We start from the raw sequence: 18,649 nt of genomic DNA, 5'->3' as shown, positions 1-18,649 counted from the left end.
CAGCCGACAAGTGCATCGTTTTGATATGGATGTACACAAATGTTGTGAATGTATGAACAAGGTTCATTAATAGGTCTTGATTCTATTAAAGAACCTGTCATTGATTCTTCTAGTGGTGATGGTCTGATGGACTACATACAGCATAAGAATCTGTTGTTCTTGTTAGGTACAGATAAATTAATTTGCCTTTCACATCTATATCCTGCTTTTAAGTGTGATGAAATTGAATGTGTGTGTCTTCATCAGTATGACTTAATATTTCTGATGCAACTCTGCCATTCAAAGATTGATATGTAGATTAAATTATGAATTGAGCAGTTAGAAATTGTCCAGTAATATTTATAAGCAATCCAGTAAGTATTACAGTATTAATAGTAACATACAGTGAATAAGCAATGTTAATATGAATTAGGTCATAATTGAAATCTATATTATGATCTATATATCTATGTAAAAAGTTGAGGAAGAACTATGTGTATCTGTTCTTCATATTTGATTCAGTATGTAATCTTAACTCCATTTTTTACCCTAATGTGGCAGTGACGTCAGTGTGCATTTCATTAGGTGCAGCTTCAAGTAGCTAGCAGACACTCAAAGCGCTGATCTACGCAAGCACACGATTAAAGATGCCTCATAGATGCGTGCACGAAACAGCTGCTTCAAGGCGTTTATGTCACTGCCACATCAGGGTAAAAAATATTATAGTAGTTGTCTTGTTAACTAATTATTGATTGGGCAATTCCAATTGAACTCCATATATCCCCTATGGAAGACATGACCTTAATCTTCCACACAGGGGGTGTAGATTTCAAATGGAATCACCCATTCAGGTAACCCTATTTGAAATTCACACTCCCTCTGTGGGAGATTAAGATCATATCTTCCATATGGGTGAATGGAATTCAACTGGAACAGCCCGTTGAGAACCTAAGTAATTTGGAGCATTTAACAAAAATTAATCATTATCTGGCATTTTTATTTCTTGATCTGAATCATGAGAGTTACATCTAATGATTTGAAACTAACATTTTAAGCTTTTGGGAAAAAAAAAACACTTGATACTGGAGAGCTTTTTATGCCTCCTTGAGTAATCTAATGTAAAATAAATCAGAAATACATTACTATAATCCATATACCTTCCTCGAGTCAGTAAAGTGAAATCAAATTTTGAGATTTTCTTAAAAACTGTTAATTTTTGCTGGAATCTGTTATGGTATTTGAATTCCTTGCATCATTTCCTTTCTAAAAATGTTTACTTTTATATACTTCTCATCATTACATTTAGAGATGCAATTAAAAACCAATATCTAAATTACTGACTTGAGAAAGGTATACAGACTATAGACCACTTGGTTTATGGAAGGAATGAAAGAGGACATAAATGCTAGCAGGGATGTCAAATATGTCATAAACTGTTTGACAACCATGACAAGCCCTCTATAGGCTGCAAAGCCATTTCCTGATATTAATTGACCAAACAAGACCTCAAAATGTACTTGTGAAGCGTATTCTTGGCATGAAATTAGATTAGCCAATGAAAGAATAGTTATTTGCAATTATTTGTTCCTATAAAAGACTCATTTTCCAATATACAGGGTGTATCAAAATAAAGTATATTGACTGTATTTTGATACACCCTGTACAAAGAATGCCCCATTTAGTTACCCTGATACAGAACTCCCAGTATTGTTAGTACGTTATTCGTTTTTCATACTCATACATGAAGCAGCTGATCAAAAAAGTGATTAGATTAGTTTATTGAAAGTGTATTATTGCAATCCACATTCTATGCACAGTGATTTTGAAAGTGTTTGTGTAGACTTGATTAATTTTCCTCAGGTGGGAAATCACTACTTAATGCTGAATGTTGATGCTTGTCCAATATGCATCAACATTAAAGGTGGGTAATGGTACCTGAGTGACAACCTCATCCCCCCACTTCACCTCATCAATATGCAGATTTTGGTATCAGGTGAAAGCTCATATTTTTCTCATTAACATATTGAAATTAGGCGTTCCAAATCGGTATATTTCCGAAGAAATCATCAAAAAACAGCCGAATTAGTCTCAACTGTGGTATACCCCGTTTTAAACTAATTAGACAGTTTTTTGATGATATCTTCGGAAATACACCGAGTTGAAACTTTTAATTTCAACATGGTAATGAGAAAAATAGGGTCTTTCACTTAATGAATTACATGATCATGATTATCTTAAATACTCTGTAGACTGCCAAATGTCGGTAATTCCATAAGGAATTAGTCCCATTTACAATAATGTTCTTTTTGCATGAATGCTTGAAATGATGACATTTTATGTTATACAAAAGTTTTAAAGAATTTGATTTTCCAAATATATCAGGTCACCTTCCTTTAAATGCAGTTGCATTATTTTGTCCAATGTGTCGGATTTCTCAAACAACAAGTAATAATTATTAATCTATGATTAAGTCATCGCCTCCAACTTGTGTGTAATTTGATATTGTAATTAATGGGGAAAAGTTTAATAATGTTTGATAATTTTGTACATTTACCTAATAATATATTTTAAATGTATATATGACCTGAGCTAATTTGATAGATAGAAGTCAGCACAGATTTTGAATTTTTTATCTATATATAATTAACAGTTAAGAGCTTCCTTAAGAAATTGTACCTCAAGATTTAATACATTTGATAACCAAAGTTGATGAAACACCTATTTTCTATTTATATTTAGGATATGTACATACTTTACTTCAATCATGGAATTGGGATAGCATGTCTTATGAAATCTAATATATGGTAAAAGTTGTTTAGGATCTTTAAATTTTGCCAAAGAGGGATTATCTAGTAAACATTAAGATGACCAAAGCACACACCTGTTCTATGGGCCGGACTGACCCAGATTTTTCATATTTTGTTCCATTTTTTTTTAGCTGTATACAAGTAAAAACAGGTTTTTTTCCCCTAAACTTTTTAAAGCTTTCTTCCATTTTTAGGGTAATTTAGCCTCTTCCAGAAAAAAGAAAACACAGACCAACCCAACTTGGCAAGTCCGGCCGTTCGCTCGTAGAACGGTGTTATTTTTTGTCACCTAAACCACATTGATAGTTCACATTTAGTGTTTTTTGATCAGTAAATTTTATCAATTGTAAGTTTGCAAAATCTACTTTGATATTGAACAATTTTGCACTGTGAAGGGGAAGGCATTTGAAGTCCATAGATGTCAATTTGACATTGCACCTGTAAGCCCCTTCAGTGCATTCTTACAATTATACCTTGTACTGTTCTGTTTCATTTGTAATGGTGTAGGGTTTGGGTCAAGGTAAAGGTTAATATAAGGGTAAATGTTAGGGTTTGGCCAAGGGTAGAGCAAGAGGACAAACATTTGTGAATGATACTTGACAATGTTCAAAGCCTAGCTTTTTTGGTTTTATGACATGGATATTAACTTAGTCATTATTTTTGTCCCTGTTTGTTGGATTTCATTGGATTTTTTGTTTCTGTTAAAACCGTGACGTTTCTAGTTGTTTCTGTTATTTACTCAACATTTTCTGTTTACATTAATGTGAACAATGTTAAACATCATTGTATTAAGAAGCAATAAATATAAATGCAATGATTTCTAGAAATGTCTTCGGTTTTCTTTATTGAATAAGGTAGTGAATTAAATATTTCCATTGGCAGTTAAGTTATGGGAAGTTAAGCAAATTTCAAGTGATCCTCAGAACAAGTTACTGCAAGGTTCATAAAATACTGTAGAAGGAATATTTTTAGTGACATTGATTTTAACTGTTCTGAACAATTATTTTTCAGTTTCTTTTATTAGCGGTTTCAAATATTTTCACTGGCATTTAAATTTGTGGTTCTGAAATTAGCTATGAACAAATTTTAATTTAAATCCCACTATGCTCTGCCTCGTCTCAAGTTGAGAGTAACGACATGTTGGATTTCACAGTGGCAGTTTCGAAATTGCCTGCGCCAGCCTAATCCCACAGGGAGTATACACATGCGTAGAAGTGTGATTTGTCAATACTCTGGCGACGCAACTGCGAAAACACACTGATTAGAATCTGCTATTGCAAAATCCAAGATGGCGTTCCTCTCAACTTGAGACGAGATAGACTATATGCAGTATAGAAGTATCTGCAGATATCCCTTGGTGTAGTCAAAAATCCTACATGGCCCAAAAAAATCCTCAAAATTACTTTTTCCAATACTTTGCACATGATAATCGTCTGAGAAAATTTCCTGAATAGACAATTTCCCCCCAAAATACATGTGCAGTATCTGGTACGAGTTGATGTTCTACAAAGAAACAAGAATGGTGGGGAAAACTGATATGCAAATGTGTCAAAATTTATCAAAACAATTACACAAATTTAAGTTCCTTACACAGAATGCAATCTCATCTTTATTGTCTCACATATGTTGACATATTTTTTGTTGGTCACATGATGCACATACAGACAGGCGAGGTAAAATTACAGTCATCACACAATATGAGCATACCAGGGCAAATGCTTGCAATTTTCATGCTGTAATTAGTTTAATTATGGTCTGAAACAGGCCTAATGCAACAAAGGCTCATCTCCATAACTCCCCAGGGTAATGCTATTTACACATTACCTAAAGGAGCTAATGGAGCCTTTGTTGCGATGAGCCCTCAACATGTACATAGAGATTTACATCATACATTCAGGGTCTTAGCTAGAAATTGAGGGTTGCCCGTCATTTGAATAAATTTGCCTGTCCTAATTTGACCTTTAAAATATTGACCAAACATCTATAGCCCATTGGGTGTTCAAAGAGTTCAAATATGTGCTGATATGGCCTTGTTCTACAAATTGGGTCTACTAAGAAGGGCAATTAGCTTTTCAAAACATACAATTTATGATATAGCATCTGTCAAAGGCATTAATTTTGTCCGTCCCAGGAGCAAACTGACCGTCTAAAATGACGGCAAGATGGGTGGCTAGCTAAGCCCCTGCATACATTTGCTGTCAAAGTATTTCAAGAGCTTGTGATTTCAGTAATTTTCTTTTTGAAGCCTGTTCAATTTGTTTGTTTTTTAATACCCAAATTTTCTGATTCTTTTTCAACTGCAGAACAACTGCATTGCAAAGCCTACAGTCCTTACATACAGTCAGTCTACTCTGAAGTACAAAGTACCGACGCGGACGCATACATTGTGCCGACTTTGAAGGCAGGCATACCTGCAGCAGAGACGCAGCACTGCGCACTGTTAACGCGCTGTATACGAGCCCGTTGCCACTTTGTACTTCAGAGTGGACAAACAGTAGCCACTGTGCTATATTTTTTGTCCAATACACAGACATACATGTAGATTCTGGGGAATTCTGGGCTCACCATCTCATTTTGTTCAGAATTGATGATAAGCCACAAAAGGAGGTTGAGTCAAAAAATCATGAATAGGGAGATTCACTAAATGTGACTTAACCCCCTTTTAGAACTAGCATCCTCAATTTTTGTTATCATTGTTGCACAAAGTAGGGTAATGAAACCGAAATGTCTCCATTCAGTTCATATAACAGGGGTTCTCAACTGTTTTTGTTCAAGGGCCACAAACACATTTCAAACATACATGCATGAGGGTTTAATACACCCAAATTTCTTACGGTTTCCTTATTGTTGATCATAGGCCAAATATCAGTGGTTGGCAGGCTAGATTTGGCCTGCATACCCCCTGTTGAGCACTCCTCCTACCCTATACCATTTTTCACCCTGGTGAGGCAGTGACACCAACACGTTGAAGCAGCTGTTTCATGCATGCATCGTCAAAGCGCCCTGCGTGTGTACGCCAGCGCTTTAAGCGACCACTAGCGATTTGAAGCTGCACCCAATGAAATGTGCACTGATGTCACTGCCACATCAGGGAGGAAAATGAAATAAAAGAATTAGACATTTACTATATACTTGCAAATGTCACAGTTACATGTATTAAGACCAGTCACTAGACCACAATCCACTCAAAATGGGACTTCATCATTAATTGGATCTTGCCTGTCTCAGGCCTGATGCATGATAGAGATACATCCTGCAACATTGAAAATTCGGCTAACTTTAATTCTAGTTCTAGCACTTTTACACAAGTTATCCAGCGACGCTAGCCTCCTTCTGGAAGATATGATGCAGCATGATGCGGTTATTGGTAGCAGGAGAAACTTGTGGTGAAGCATTTCTTCCCAATCCTTTCTTGATGATTACATGAGAGAGATTGCATATCACTTCTCAAAGTAACTCTTCACACACTCCGTGCTTGGAATTAGGCTATTCCTGTTGAAATCTATACACCCCCATGGAAGACCCATGCATGACCTTAGTCTTCCACATATGAAACATTTGACTCCATATGAAATCTACACCCTTCTACCTGTGTTTGGGACATTAAGGTCATGTCTTTCAGGGGTGTATGGATTTCAACTGGAATCACCCATTGTCATTGATTAAAATATGAGTTAGTTCCTATGATTTATGTGACTGCTATCTTAATGCTTTAGATTGTGCAGCTACAAGTCCTTCATTTTGCTGCATTTGAAACTCTTGGAAGCGTTGTGATACCCTCTGTGTCATCTTCAGAAACTTGTCCATACATTTAACAGTGCAGGTTGTCTGTTGGAGGAAAAGCAAAAAGTCAAAATAAACATTATTTTGAATTATTTGGACGATTTTTTAGATATATTGTATTCCTTTCTGGACATTCATTTGTTACACAATGCAAGTAAGTCCAAAAGATCCTTTACATTATTAAACTATTGAATTTGAACCTTCCAACTCTTGTCTTTTGGAATATTACTATCAGAATTAACCTTGGTCATATTTTCACACTTCAAATGACTGCTATGTTCTCACCATTCAATGATTAATAAAACGATTTCTAAGAGACATTTTTGCATCTTCATCCGTTGTTTTATTGGAAAAGTGATCAGAAGTCGCTATCATCAAATTACTATTGACTTCAAGGTAACTTTCAGGCGTCAGTCCACAGCCATCACTGAAATGCAGGCATTTGATCACCAGTGATATTTATGCTACTGGTAGTATTATGTCTACCTTGACTGATGCATTGGATCAGATATTGGCACAGCCGATAACCATCACCATCAGCTTTGATGATATGACCATGAGACTTACCTCTGTATCAGAGAGTTTTCTATCTGTAAAATCATTTATACAGGCTGTGAAACATTCTCCAGTTAGCTTATTATATGATGATAAAAAGTCTTTGAACTAGAGAGAGGAAAAAGAAACAGATACAAATTTAAGTGTTCATTAGGTTATTATACTGAAAATACTGTTGACAAATTGTTTCAATACAGAATGCATACCAATACAAGTCAATGAGTAACTATAGTGGGAATTCCAATTGAATGAACGCAGCTTTCAATAGCGTGACAAATTTTGCGTACACTGCACGATGCATGCCAGCGTGTGCGACTGTGCGTGAGTAACGCGGAAGTGAATCCAACCATGCCAACGCACTCGTGATTGGATAGCATTGTATCCAAGGTCGTGCGGTCGCATTGTAGTTTGAAATACGCAATATACGATCGCGGTTGGATCGAGTGCAGCTGTTAAAAGCTGCGTTCATTCAATTGGAATTCTTACTATAAGGTGACCTTAGCACACTACATTTGAAAATCCAAGAATGCTTACAAAGCTCTAACATACTACAATGCATTTTGAAAATAATTTTGCAAAAGGGGAAGCAGTAAAGTGGGGATGCAAAGAGGGAAGCGGGAGAGAAGGGAATACGCACAACACACAATGACTTAAAACCAAAACCTGTGGAAATATAATGTACTATGGAATGGAATGGTGGGTGAAAACAAAAGGGAGCAACTATTTATAATGAGAATACAGAGAGAGAGAAGATCATTGTTGCAACATCATGTGTCTCACCTGTTTAATTTCCATCTGTTGTTGCGCACCTGCAGGTATTTGGCCAGCCATTTTTTCTCTGTCAAATTATATCCCAATTGAAACACCTACATAATAAACCAAACAAGACATAGCATAGATAGTTACTTTTCTTCAAACTTTGCTCTGTTGACCTGCAAAGACAACAAATTTGGCCGATTCCATTTAGGTGCAAGTTGGAACATGTGTAAACATTACATGCAAAAAAATAAGGCTTGAAAAATAAATAACACACTTTTTGAAAGATGAATTTCTTATAGCTGGTCTTTTTCATTTGTACAGCAGGCATCAATAACCAAACGGTGCCATCAATTTTTACTTGACCCAAATGCGAGTACATGTAGACCTGAGATGTTGTCATTTGACATCATGCTGACTTAGTACAACAAGTCATACCTAGAATATTTTCTCAATTTGAATTTTATCCTTTCTAGGTAACTGATTGTACTGTAAAATGTGCGTCAATTCCCTATGTCATGATATATTCGCCACGTTCTGTAGGCTCAGATTGCTGATTACATCGATGAGTATGGTACAGGTAGGTAACCAGCCAAAGCCAGTACTGCTGTACAGTGCCGGTAGACCTGCTATTCAATTGCATGGTGCATTGGGTAGTTCCAATAATTGAACTCACGGCTCCGACCGTGAGTTCCAAGGAGCTATGTGTATGTGCCGCCGCGATTTAGCGTGCATTCATCACCATATTCACATGTACACAGTAGTGCCGTCGTCGACATGCCTTATGTCGACATCGGCACATATCCTGACATGTCGACGTCAAAAAAAATTCTAAAAAAAAAATAAAAAAAAATTTAATTTTCAAACAAAGTTGGATAAAGTTGTATATTTTGATTACCTTTGCTTCTATTGAACAGCAGTCAGGGACACATTGAATTAGTATGCATTGTTAGCTGTTCAATAGAAGCAAAAGTAATTAAAAAATTGGTTTTTTTTTTTTTTTTGAGTAGCAGTATTTCTCTGGTTTCTAACCTTGATTATTCAAGTCATTTTGGGCTTATAATTTGCTTTTCTGGCCAAAAATATTTTTTGAAAATTAAAAAAAAAAAATTACGTTTTTTATGTCGACACACTGTCAACGTCGGTACCGTATATACGAATTATATCAACATGTCGACATTAAAAAACGGTGCCGACGACAGCACTAGTACACAGTCGTGGAGTGGACTTTTCGCTGCTCATAAAAATCATTCAAAAATCATCTTTTAAAATATTTTTTTGGACTAAAGCTGATACGTAGAATAAGTTGAGCAATCACAGATGACATACATCAGTGATCCAGGTTTCTAAAGTGAGTATTTTACTAGATATACTAATGCAAACTTGCCAAAATAAAACCCTGGAGGCACCTTACGGAGGTACAACTTGAGAACAAGTCTTCAAACGTTCGAAATTTGTAGTTACTACAACTAATTGGGTGACGTGTATTTTCTATGTCATTTGCCTATACGATGATCCACCTAAAAATAAAAATCATCGTATAGGCAGGTTTCATGTACGCCACGGGTCACTAGCCCTGGAGGCACAACAACGATATTAGAGCATGTGAAAATGAAATATCACCCACAGAGTGCTAGTATTCCTTACAGAACTTTACAAAACATGGGTTTGAATGACGCACCAAAGATTCAGTTCACAGAGGTAAATAGTTTGTTTGTCCTCCAGCGTCACCAGGGCTGTCAACTCTCACGCATTGGCCGTGAGTCTCACGCATTGGGTCACTTTCTCACGGTCTCACGCCAAGGTAGTACATGTATAATCTCACGCATAGGTAGTAAATCTCACTCAAAAAGATGAAAATGAGTAAAATCTCACGCATAGTCATGAATAATTTGTTGTTCCTACCCCCCAGTTTTTCACATTTTCGAGCACCGTGGCTCAAATCATCATGGGTCAAAATGAACATTGGAGTCAGCAAATCCCGGTACGCCTCTGTCTCACGCCAAGCAATTCCAAAAAGTTGACGGCCCTGGCGTCACTTGACGGACTGTCCCAGGGGGGCCACTCAAATATAATGGTTGGGCACGTTACGCGCGTGACGCGTTAAGGGGGAAAAAACAGTGATTTTCATGAAAAGGGGTTGTTTTAAAATCGTTTGTAACGCATTTAGGGTTCCATTTTAATCCGCTTTTCAAATCTGCTGAAACTCCGATTCCGAAAAAAGTTTATTCCACTGCCGGAATTCCCCGTTCGTATAATGTTTACAGCATGTATACTCCAAACCTAGAACTAGCCCCGTTCCACAAACCGCGACGCCTCTCGAATAGCGAGCGGAGCGAGCACCGAGCGTAGCGAGGGAACTAGTATTTCCACTGTTCATTTTATTACCCCTCAGAACAGCAGGATTTACACTCCCCACCAAGCAATTTGTCAATCACTTATCACATACCCAAATATCATGAGCCTGGAAATCACCTACTGTGTTTGGTATGCAACATTAATTAATACAATACACCATAGGCTAGACCCATAAAGTTTCTAACCAGACCCTATAGTAGAACCATAGATTATCAAAAAACATTCTGTTTTTTGATAATCTATGGTAGAACTTTCAGTACCAAAATAATTTGCTTTCAATGTTGGTAAAATTATGTGTTTTAAAGTTCATGTTATTTAGCTTTTGATCATTCAAAAAAGATCTATCAAAAATCACAAACACACACAGGTTTCTCTATTGTCTGACCAGTAGCCTATATTATAAAGTGCATGTCATTTCGTGATCCACAGCCTCATTTCCTAACTTTTCTCCAAAAAAAATTGAGATTTTTATACCACTAGAAACCCCTGGCTACATAATGTTTATGTACAAAATATTTCTTGCAGATTTTTTTTGTTGCAATAATCGTGCATAACTTGCAAGCACAAAGTCTGAATCAAATGAAATTTTAGGAATGAGCTTTTTTGGTGGATATCTAATGAAAAATGTCAGGATGCTAGGATCACGAAATACTCCTTTAAATGGTGATGCAATAGAATATAATAGAAGATATTACTAGTACATGATTCTGATTATCTGGTATGACTTTTCATTTGAATGCAGTAGGCCTAGTGTATAGTTTTGGGGTTTTTTTTAATTAGCTTTAATTTGCTCTACCATTATAGACTACATCATGCATGGCCATCTTTTATAAAATGAAATAAAATGGAAGTGGAACAATGGCATAGCTTCCAGAGGCTCTGGCAAAAATTGCATATCCCCCCTCCACCTGCTAGTAGAGGAACAAAAAAGAAAAATGTGGGAGAGAGAGGAAAAGATAGAGGGGGATGAGAGGGAGAGAGCCCGGGAGAGAGAAAAGGAGAGAGAGAGAGGGGAGAATCTGTACAGACTAAGGCGCAATTCCATGAGATTTATCTTATCACTATACTCGTGAGATCCTAGGATGGTGATTGTGGATGACAATATTTTAAGGAGCTTAAAGGGCTATCATTTTCTTCGGAAGGGATGTCCCAACTATATTGTGGGTCATACATTTTTGAAAGGAAAAATTGGGGAGGGGGGGGTCATAACATTTTAATGACCAAAATGTAGGGAGTCACAAGATGACCACAGATAGTATGTTTATTTTATTGAAAAAGACTGATTTCAATACAATTTTAAAGCCTGTTTAGGGGGCAAGGTGTATCAGTGGTGGTGGGGTCATAAAATTTTGTTGACAAAATGGGGGGTTGCAATTTTATTGATGGCGACTTTTTGTAAATTGGGACCACCCTTCTGAAGAAAATGATAGCCCCCTTAACATGCTTAAGGCAAACAATAATTAATGATTATTTAATTTCTTTACCCCCTCAAAAAAGTGCGTAACATCTACACAAACAGGCCTGTACATGACATGACATGACATGCAAGGAAGAAGTGCAGAATTTTCTACTTCATCTTACTTCATCTAAGAATGTACTTTTGTTGGATATTTTGAACAGCTCAAGTTAGCATGAAAAGTGGTCCCTTTGTGAAATCTTCTTTTTACTTGGTACCTTCTTTGATAATTTTACTCTGAAAAGAGGACTTATTTGTCGAAGTAGGGCGCCGCACCACGACCCCCCCCATATACCACCCCTTTTTGGTGGATTTGGGCCCCCGCCCTACACAGGCTAACCCCTCTAGCAAAAATCTCAGCAATGCTATTGAATTGTTGTTCAATTACCTGAACTTAAGTTATTACCCATTTTAATAAAAACTTTCTCCTTGTCTCTGACTACTGGATATCTTGACTTCTCTATCACAGTTCCATTCATACAAATTAAATTTCACCAAAGATCTCAATACTTCTAAAATTCTTCTCCCAATGTAAAATTAATGAACATAGTTTGTGGAGTGCAAATTTCACTGTGCATGTGTTTAAATTAAGTTAGGCTTTTTGAAAATTTTCCCATACATATTTTGACAACAGACCATGCAATATACAGTGTAAATTGAATCTGTCATCACTGCTCAGCAGGTAGGCCTTGCCTAAGGAAAGGGCTACTTGGATGCTTTGAGATCTGATAGCCCCTCTTGTGGAACTACCAGTGCTGAACTATCAGCTACTATCCTACAGTTGGAAAATCATCATACAGGTAGAGTACAGCACAGAAACCAGTGCTACTCCAAACCTAGAGTGTCACTATGTTATGCATATATATTTCATGACGTGTTACATGTGATTTAACCATGGCCTCGTACTTCTATGTAAAATACAGTTTAGATTAAAAAACGTGCATATTAATTAATGACGTCATATAAAATTATGATGGGTATAGTTCAGAGGACAAACGGGGAGACAAAAATCCGGGACGAAAATACTTCAAAAAGATTTTCAGGACCTTTATAGATTCCTCACATTATTTACAACTCCTGTTGTTAGATTTGTGAGTTTCCCCTTCTCTGGATTACTTTAGGAAATTATATTTGCAGTAGAAAGCTTGAAAAGGGCACACGTGTGAGGGCACATGATATCGGGACACGATAATCAACTTAAGGTGCCTAATTCGGAACCAATTACGATGTGAATAATGCTAACGTTATAAATTACGCTGTATATTGGTATTTTATATTCTCACAAAACTACTTCACGAGAATCCAATCAGATTCAAGCTACGAATATGAAGGCCTCATGGTAGGCCTACACACTGAATTCATTGTGCCATTATTTATCTTTTAAAGTGGTATGGTATACCGAGGAGGGGTGGGTGTATCCGGGTAGAGTTTTAGTGTTCAATGACAAGTTAGTAGGCCTACAAAAAATTGTTTAATTTGTCAAAATCCATCAAAACTTGTAAAATGGGTCAAATTTAGACAAAAACTTGTTTAGGGGGTCAAAATTAGACAAAAACTTGTTCAGGGGGGTCAAAATTAGACAAAAACTTGTTTAGGGGTTCAATTTTTTTGGGAAAGCGCGCTAAAAACTTGCTTAGGGGGTCATTTTGCTCACAGAGGAAAACTTGTTTAGGGGGTGTTCGAAAAAAATTTGGTCACGCATGCGTACACTCTCATATTTGAGTGGCCCCCCGGGCCGACTCTCAATGCAGGTCATTTCTATCAACCTTTTAACCTTTCTTGCAAGCGCCCTAGATCCCTGACCCTGTGGTGCTAACACCGTTTTGCATTGTACAGCAGGTAACGAACGATGTATGACGACCAGCGTTCGAATTAAGAATTTTTTTGAGGTTGTCCGCCGGACAACCTCAAAAAGATATTTGGTTGTCCGAAAATATTTTTGCTTGTCCGAAATTTATATGAACTTTTTGTGCTGTAAAAAATTAAGTTGCAAGTTTTAAAAAACATACACTGCCGTCAGTATTCACATACTGTCAGTGTCACACACCTTTCCCAAACTCACCTTGTTGCTGTTATAAAATATCAAATATATCCAAGAAAATACAGGTTATATCATATGTTCATCATTTATTTATCATCAATAAATTCATAAGTAAAAGCATCAGAATTCCCCCGGGCAGAATTCATTCTTTTCAAGAAGTCAAAAGACGTAAACAGCTCCATTGATAAAGTATCTCATTAATTATTCATGAGCTTATCAGTGTTCGATTTACCTGGATTCGCATCGCAAAATGCGAGTCATTTTTTACAAACTGCTACTCAACTACACAGACCAGTAGCAAAAATGCGACCCCAAAAATTGGGGAAAAATGCCTACTTGCGATCGTGAACCACGCTGATATACCATCATTTGCAAGTTGCCATTTGTCGAAGTCAAAAATGTTTCCATAAATTCTATTTCCAAGAAAATAATCCACAAAAATATGACCCAAAAGTCCCTAAATCGTGATGTTTACGCCATTAAACTAAATACAGTATCCTCCCTTGTATGCAAATTTTTTTTCCATGTTACAAACTTCCATGTATTACCAGATAACTAAAAACGTGCATATTAATTTTATGACGTCATAGAAGTAGCACTGTTTATATGGTGTATAGTTCAGTGGTGAGATGGAAATATTGTGTGTCCTTGGTGACAATCTTCCAAAATTATACAAGATTTTTAGGATTTCATAGATTCCTCACATTATTTTAATGCTTCAGCTAATAAATTAGTGAGTTTCCTCTACTAAAAAATGTAGGACTTCTCTTGATTACTGAAGGAAAATTTGCTTTTAGAAAGGCACACGATAATCAGCTTAGGGGCTGTGCAATAATTATGAGCCCTGGGGGAGGGTAAAATTGGGGGGGGGGGCAAAAATTTTTTGGCGAGCCCAAAGGGGGTGGCAAGCACTTTTTGGCAAGCCGAGAGGGGGGGCAAGTGATTTTTGGCACGCATTCACGGGCACCTTTTTAATAAAATGCTTTAAAAAGGCTTAGGAAAACGGTACGGAAACGCTTAAATATGCAAATTTTCCTGCTCGCAACATACATCTAGACCATTTAAATTTTGGAATTTGGGATCCCATAAATTTGGCATGTTCAAGGGGGGGGCAAAGAATTTTTGGCGGGCCGAGAGGGGGGGGCAAGCGATTTTTGGCGGGCCGAGAGGGGGGGGGGCGATTTTTGGCGAGCCGGTCGGAAATTTTACCCCCCCGGGGGGCTGATAATTATTGCACAGCCCTTAGGAAGTTTAGGTGCCGAATTTTGAACCACATTCGGTCTGCAACACTGCAGTTGCATAACATTTTTTAAGCATTGAGTACTGGGATTGAGTAATCTGTGAGAAGATAAGAAAATACAAAAAAATCGATAAAATATGATGAAAACAAACTGCTACTCAAAATTTTGGAATTGCTACTCAAATCTGAAAGTGAGTAGCAATTTTTGCTACACAAAAAAATAGATGAAAATCGAACACTGGAGCTCATTGGGTTTTCCCCGGATAATTAGTTTCAAAATACCCATTTTGAAACTATGCATGTCACTGACAGGGTATAGCTTTAGGGGGTCTTGAAAGCCGTGGATGTCAGAGACTGGTGTCAGAGGTCAGGTCACTCTGGTCAGGTTTTACCAGGGTCCGGCCATGTGGTAGCTAGCTTGTGTACCGTGCACCGATTGATATTGCACACCTGGTAAAGGCCAAGGTTATCATGATGTTTATAAAATACTTGCTACAAATTTATGGGAAAATAACATTTTTAGTCATGATTTCTTCTGAACATTTCAAGATTTATGCAATGCATTTTATGGTAAGCTTACTCTGTAACAGTCATTGGTACACATTTTTATGGTTGTCCCTCGGACAACTGCCGTCAGCATTTTGGGTTGTCCGACGTTCATTGTGGTTGTCCCGGACAACCACTTATTTCGAACGCTGATGACGACATGTGTGTATCAGCGTGACACGCACGTTTGCTGACGTCAAATGAAGACATCTTAGGTCTACTCGCAAATGCTTATGGGATTTACCGAAAAGGTCAATTCTGTCGGTCCGTGTCACGTCACTTCCGGTTGATGATGTTCGAGTGAAAACAAGTCCCTGATTCGATTTTTGTTGATGATTTCTGTCATTGGTGTTATGTAAATTTCGATCGCAAATAGTCAGTGGAATCAAACAACCGTTTCTAAGTCTTCAGAGTGGAAGAAACTTACTTGAATGATTTACCGTTTATATATACTGACAAACTTAAAATTAAATTCCATGGTCGAGTGTTGTTTTTTCCGAAATTGAATGTCACTCCAGCAACATCGCTATGTAGCCTCCTTCACAGCCGGTTTCTGTTGTTCACAACAAACCGTGAGTCACATGCAGTTTGGGCCCGAGACTAGAGATAGCCCGGATGTTGGACCGACAGAATCACAGAGGAGTAAGATAAGACTGAGCGCGTACATCACCAGTCAAAGTCCCCGTATTGTATGGTACCAGTTCTCGATATTCATGAGGGCCGATTGTTTGAGCGTGCTGTGTCAAACAATCCCGCCAGCGCTGCGTGCCTTCGCGTATACGCGATAGAGCGTTGCGTGCTTTCGCGATTACGCGATAGACCATGAAAATACACGGTAATTGCGTAGCAGTCTCGCCTGTCGCATTTCATGGAACAATCGGCCCTCATTATCGGATGAGGCGGAGACTTTGACTGGTGGTACGCGCTCTGTCTTATCTTACTCCTCTGCAGTGTTGCCAAAACTTTTCAGCGTCAAGGCGCGGCGCATTGACTCGCCAGGCCGCGGTAAAGGATTCTCAAGTAGCCCAATTTTTTAAGCTTCCAAAAAAGCGCCCAATACCGGATATTTGGGCGGATTTACCCGAATTTAGAACGCAAAACACCCAATTGGGCGGAAAAGCACTTGACTTTGAAACTTCCGGTACTTACTGGGAAGTTACTGACCGATCGATAAATGGTCACAAAACCCATTGTAATTTCAATTTGGAGCTTCAAAGACTCAAAACCTTCATAAATCGGCTAAATGGAAAGGAAATTACATCAAATTAGTGCCGCTGCCTGAGACTGGCAAAAGTAGCCCAATTTTAGACAAGTAGCGGCATGCTTTTTTGAGTAGCGGCAAGTGATCGCCAAGTAGCCCAATTGTGCGCCTAAGGCGCGGCGTTGGCATCACTGCTCCTCTGTGGACAGAATACAAGTGTTCAACTTCACCCATGTCCATCATAGTGCATTTATGGTCCACATAAAATACATCTCGACCTTTGTGAATGCTAAACCTAGTAAAAAACTACACCAATTAGGTTTATGAATGGGCCATTATCCACTTCTTTACGCTCAACCAATCAGCAAGCTCTATAACTGATCACTCTTCACTAACCACACAAACCAATCAATAATACCCACTTGAGAATCCCTGGCTGGTCCCACTGGACTTGCCCAAGGAGCTGAAAACACTGGGTTGGAAACCCTTATTTGGAAGAGGCTGTTCGCATTTTTCCCTGTCTTGTATGCCAATCAAATTTGGACACCATTGAGAATGTTAGAAAATCTTGATTGACAGCTCCTACGAAGAGTGTAGCTCAAAGGGTTTGGGCGGGGCATGCCCCTGAATATAAGCCATTCTATGCTATGGTCACTGGCATTTTTGTTTGTATTGAAATAACACAGGGACCTCTGCTTCGGAAAAGTATAGAATTGAGTTGCAAAAATGTACCAGTTGCAGCTTTCCTTTCTACATTTTCGAATGAAATTTGAACCACAATCAGATAATAATATAATTAAACATGTGAGCGCCTACCAAAATAATCGGCTGCTTATTTTTGGCACAGTGATGCTAACTAGTGGAAGTCCTATACCTAAACTGTGTGGGCACCAGCAGAGGTCACGGGCCTATTGAGGGGTTGTGTGGGCAGTGAATAGGGAAAGTGGACAATAAGTGCAAGATGTGACCATGACTGTTGAATTCTACTACCGTCAATGGCATGCAGTGAGTGTTCAACTTCACACATACACATGTAGCAATCGCTAAACAAAGTTTCTTCGCTAATAGGATTATCAGATACGTACGTTTTGGTAAAATACTTTCTCCTGGTAAAATATTTGCCACACCACTCACGATCACAGCTGCAACTGCAAGAAATTTTAAGCTTACTGAAGTTGCTGCATGCAAAAACACGGGTTTCACTATACACCAGTACTAAAAGAGCAGATAATTAATATTCATGAAGTGATGTCATAAGGTTTCTTTTATGGTGGTGGGACGTTTCTTGTGTTCATAATTATACATGGGGGGGGAGTGGGATTGGAAAATATGGGGATTAAAAAAAGGGAGCCTAAAAAGGGGGGGATCAAAACAATTTGAGGGGTAACATGTACAAAGCATGCACATTCCAAATTTTGAGCGCATGAATGTTGAAAGGGCATTTCGTGATCCACAGCCTCAACCAAATTGAGGCTTCAAGCATCAAACCGCCCACTTTTCCCTCAAAAAGTTGAGATTTTTATACCACTGGAAACCTATGGCTACATAATATTTATGTACCAAATATTTCAATTGCCAAGCTTCAAATCAAATTTGCGCACAATAACAATTTAAAATTTGCACACTTTACAATTTGGGTGTAGGCTAACACTATGACTCCAATAAGTAATAACATGATAACTTAAAGGAGTATTTCGTGATCCTAGCATCCTCTTTTTATGACATTTTTCAGTACATATCCACGAAAAAGCATATTCCCAAAATTTCAGTTGATTCCGATTTTATGCTTATGCGAGTTATGCATGATTATGTGTATTACACTGCTCCATAGACAATACGTTGTAATTTCGTTCTGGTGCACCAGAACGAAATTCAAATTTCATGATATCTTTGCTAAACGAATTAATCTGCATGGTTTTTTTTTGTA

At 37.9% G+C, this 18,649-nt stretch overlaps 1 protein-coding gene across 1 annotated transcript; it reads right to left on the bottom strand.

Moving 5' to 3' along the window:
- Nucleotides 1–4,362: 4,362 nt before the first annotated feature.
- Nucleotides 4,363–17,953, bottom strand: LOC140153026 (mitochondrial import inner membrane translocase subunit Tim9-like). The gene is made up of 4 exons (XM_072175616.1): nucleotides 17,808–17,953; nucleotides 7,905–7,990; nucleotides 7,137–7,232; nucleotides 4,363–6,614 (listed from the first exon to the last, which is right to left on the bottom strand). The coding sequence occupies exons 2-4, from the start codon at nucleotides 7,953–7,955 to the stop codon at nucleotides 6,486–6,488; spliced, it is 276 nt and encodes a 91-aa protein (XP_072031717.1). The 5' UTR covers nucleotides 7,956–7,990; nucleotides 17,808–17,953; the 3' UTR covers nucleotides 4,363–6,485.
- Nucleotides 17,954–18,649: the final 696 nt, after the last annotated feature.

This window comes from Amphiura filiformis, chromosome 5 (genome assembly GCF_039555335.1).
Source record: "Amphiura filiformis chromosome 5, Afil_fr2py, whole genome shotgun sequence".
Taxonomy (NCBI): Eukaryota; Metazoa; Echinodermata; class Ophiuroidea; order Amphilepidida; family Amphiuridae; genus Amphiura; species Amphiura filiformis.
Note: the sequence above shows the minus strand (reverse complement) of the source record. Positions and strands in the feature narration are given on the sequence as shown.